The sequence below is a fragment of the Apteryx rowi genome, unplaced genomic scaffold, assembly GCF_003343035.1.
Source record: "Apteryx rowi isolate R43461 unplaced genomic scaffold, aptRow1 scaffold_354, whole genome shotgun sequence".
NCBI classification, from domain to species: Eukaryota; Metazoa; Chordata; class Aves; order Apterygiformes; family Apterygidae; genus Apteryx; species Apteryx rowi.
Window position 1 is genome coordinate 602069 of NW_020450019.1, and position 3956 is coordinate 606024.

At 59.8% G+C, this 3956-nt stretch overlaps 1 protein-coding gene across 1 annotated transcript in view; it reads left to right on the forward strand.

Annotated features, from left to right (window-relative positions):
* Positions 1-3769: 3769 nt before the first annotated feature.
* The window catches only part of RPL19 (ribosomal protein L19), a 3443-nt gene continuing 3256 nt past the window's right edge, over positions 3770-3956 (forward strand). The window contains exon 1 of the mRNA XM_026072966.1: positions 3770-3877. Within this exon, the coding sequence (XP_025928751.1) occupies positions 3873-3877 (5 nt within the window). The 5' untranslated portion in view covers positions 3770-3872. The remainder of the gene's footprint in view (positions 3878-3956) is intronic.

Consider the following 3956-nt stretch of genomic DNA (forward strand, 5'->3'; position numbering starts at 1 on the left):
GACGGGGTGCAGAGGCAGCCATGCCCCCTTCCCCAAACGTCAGCACCCGGAGCTGGCTGTGCCCCACTCCGGGGAACCCGCGGCTCCCGAAGGACGAGGCTGCTCGTGGCTTCTCCTAAACCCCTGGTTTCTCCCCACATCCCGTCCCCGGATCCTTCCCGGAGCGGAGATCTCTGCAGGGTCTCTGCAGCTCATGCTCTGAGCGCTCCACATCCCCCCTCGTGGCCCATCTGCTCCCCAGGGGCGTCCGTGCCCGGAGGCGTCTGCGTGGGAAAGGGCACCCCAGGGGCCTCGCAGCCACAGGGGGACGCGCGGGGGCTCGCGGGCCCCGCGCGCCTGCGTTCGGGGAAGGGGCTGCGCTTGGCACCCGCCTGCCCCCGGCGAGGCTGCAGCTGCCCTGTGCTCGCAGGGACCCGCGAACCAGCCCTGCCTACTTGTGCCAGCCGGCGCCATGGGCAGACCAGACCACGAGAGCCGCCGGCAGGCGGTCTGGGAGCCCTGGCACGCTCCTCACGGGACGTGGCCTCCTCCTGCCTCTGCCCCCTCGGTAGCTTTGTCCTCCGTAGCCCCTGCCAGCGATGGGTGCCGTGGGGCGACCTCCTCCCCCCTACTTAGGACTGGTCTGAGACCTCCCACGCTCATCTCACGGCAACTGAACTGCGGGAGCCGCAGCCACCGGCTTTCAACCAGCTGTTGGAAAGTTAAAAATTCCTCGGGATCCCTCCACCCCTCGGAAGTGGGGCTTTTCGGCCTCCCAGATCCCGCAGCTGCGAGACAATGTGCCCAGGGAAGCAGGACAGCTGACGCCACATTTTCCATTATTAGACCCCATCCATCACCAACGCCATAAGGTGCCTACGACTGCACCTCGGCACCGGCTCGTACTTCATCTCAGCCAGGCAGGTGGGGAAATGAGGCTCGGAGGGGGACGAGTTGCCCAAGGTCACGCAGCCCGTCAGCGGCAGACCCACGGATGCAACGCGGGAACCCTGCTAGAGTCCAGACTGCGCCCAGCCCTAGGCCTCGCACTCGGCAGAGGGCAGGAGGGAACCAGTTTGGACTTCAGGACTTCTTCGATCCTGAATTCACAAGTCTGCCCATCCCCTTTGCCCGCCTTGTCCGGGGCCACGCTGATTCGGGAGCTCAAGCCTCCAGAGGGAGGCTGGTTTTGGGGAGACGCGGATCCAGCTGGGAGCAAAGGGTGGTGCTGAGGGTGCCCCAGGAGGCAGAGCTGGGTGACAGGGCAGAGGCAGCAGAAGGCCTCTGCCAGCAGGGAGCTGGGAAGGAGGCGGAGGGCGAACGCACCATCCCCAGGCAGCTGCGTGGGAGCATAACGCAATTACGGTGTCTCTCCTTTTCACGCTGCCAGAGCAACTCTGCTCCCCGGGCCCTCCCCGCTGCTGCCTGCGCGTAGGAGACAGGCGCTGCCGAGGAGGGTGCCAAAGCTGCCCCGGCGGGTGGCTCACCTGGGGCGACCGGGTGCCCAGCCAGCCCCTGCCAACGGCTCCCCGTGGATCCCACCTCCGCAGAGCTAATGCGTTTGGCAAGTCAGCGTGGCCACCTCTGCAGCAACGCAGGGAGGCTCCGCCGACACGGAGCTACGGACGCGCCCGTCCAGCGTCGGACGCAAAGAGAGGAGAGGGAGGATGAAGAACTGGTTGGTCTCCTCAGACCTCCTTGGAGAGCATCCCTACCTGGGCTGCTGCAAATCCAGCCTGAAACCTTCTCTCTTTGGATCTGGGGTCGGACAGGTGTCTTCATCTGCGGTCCCCTGGAAAACACAGAGCATGGGGCGCTACTTCTGTAGGACTGGGGGACATATGCACGTATATAGGTAGGAAGGTATATGCACTGTCCTGCCTCCAGCCCTCGCAACTGGCCAAGAGCGTTACGGGACTTTGATTTGCAGTGGCAGGTTCCCAGAAGTGCTAGTAGGCAGAATCCTGGAGCCACTCCTGGGCCAGTAATTAAAACCCATCCACTCTCCTGTCTCAAGAGCCTCCAGATTTTGCTGTTTGTTTTATGAAAATGATGACTCAGTTTTTAAACAGCAAAAGCCTGTGTTTATCTGTGTTTTTCTCTCAAAATGAACCAAAAATCTGTTGCCATCGGATCCTCTTCTCACGCCATATGTTGACTGTGTTACGTCCGCCAGATTCAAAATGAACTGTTAGCATCTTATCCTGGGTGTTTAACAAGGAGCCTTTGGGGGCTTTCGCTTTCCAGCCACTTGTAACCTTCAGCAGTTTAAAGGGAGGAGGGAAAAGAATCTCTGCAAAATGATGAATTTGGGCACTATTTAACATCTGGGTTATTAGAAAGTGACATTTTTGCCGCATCAGTTTGCTTTAAAGTGGAATTTCAGTCACATTCTTTATTACAGAGAACTATTGAAGAAACCCCTATTTTTTTATACCAGTTACAATGTATATACTAACATTTTGCAAGCTTTTCCTTTTTCCAGGAACTCTTAAACAATCTGTTCCTGGAGAGGCTCCAGCACTTTTCTAGGTCATTTCTTTGACATAAAGGATAACACTTGCCACTGGGCCCATTTCTAGCCTTACTAGTGCCTTTTTCTGTGGAGGCATGTTTGGCTGAGAGAGATATGAAATGTGATTCACGCTGTCTGTGCCTCAGTTTTCCAGATGTAAAATGGTGCCAGTGATACATCCAGACCTCCCTTGTGCTTTGATTATAAAACGCTGGGAAGGTAAAATGTTGTCCACCAACACCAACCCTCACTGCAGCCTTGTTATTACCCCCATCAAAAGGTTATTTCATAGGAAAAATGCAATTCCTCCCTTTCCTCAGCAGCAGTATGACCTAAGTAATGATGGCAAAAGAGGTGGAACTTCATTCACATGCAGAAATGAAGCAGGATCCAAGATCCCAGGGAGTCAGTACCCTCCACTAACCTCTGGACAGTCACACCACCATTTCAGGTGACTTCCTGGAAGATAAGGAACCACAGCAGATGAATGCTGGCGAAACGGAGATCCCATTTTCTTTCTACAAATAGCAATATGAAAAACTGGCATTAAATTCTTCCTAGCCTGTAACTTCCCAGGCAGGGTGGAGGTGGTGAAAAGGGTGCCCAGTCTAAAACCATGGTTGAATCCGGGCTGGGGACAATTTCCCTCAGCTTGGAGGGCTGTAAGAGGCCTTCAGAGAAGACAGGATGTAGCTGCAGAGGGCAGGGCCAGGTGCAGCTCCCCGAGAAGGCTGCGAGACCTGACCCATCGCAACGGCCTCTCCACTGACCCCAGCAGAGATGGATCTGCAGGAAAAGGGGCTTTTCCAAGGGCAGCAGGGAGCCCCCTGCAACCGCAGAGCCCTGCCCGGGCAGCCCCAGGACATGCCCGGGCAGCCCCAGGACATGCCCATGCACCTACGGCCGGCCCTGCCCCGGGCCCAGCTCTGCTCAGGCCCCATTTATCCCAGTTGCCCCCCAGTCCCAGCCCTAACACTAACCCTAACCTTAACCCTGCACCCACGGACGCAGCACCCACGTGGTGCCCGCGACCACCCTCCCGGCCACCGCGCATGCGCGCAGCCCGCCCCGCACCCCGCCACTGCGCAGGCGCGGCGTGGCCCAGACTGTACCACGCCGTGGGGGAGGGCGGGGGGGGACGTGGCACAAAACACACCTCTTCCCCCAAGCCCGAGTGGGCTCGAACCCCTCCCGCCTCTCCCCCACCCGGGACCGGGCCGTGGCCCTTCTTTCGCCCCGCTTTGGGCCGCCCCACGGTTGCGGGGACGGAGGGGGGGAGCGGGGCGGGGTGGTACGTGCCGCGTGCCCGTCGCGCTGGCTGTGGGCGCGGCCAGGCCTGCTGCCTCTTCCTCTCCGCGCGGGTGCCGGCGCCGCCGCCATGAGGTGAGCGGCGGAGCGCTCCGCCGCCGCCCGGGCTCCGGGGGCCGCTCTGGGAGCGGCGGGTGGCGCGGTGACCCTCGCT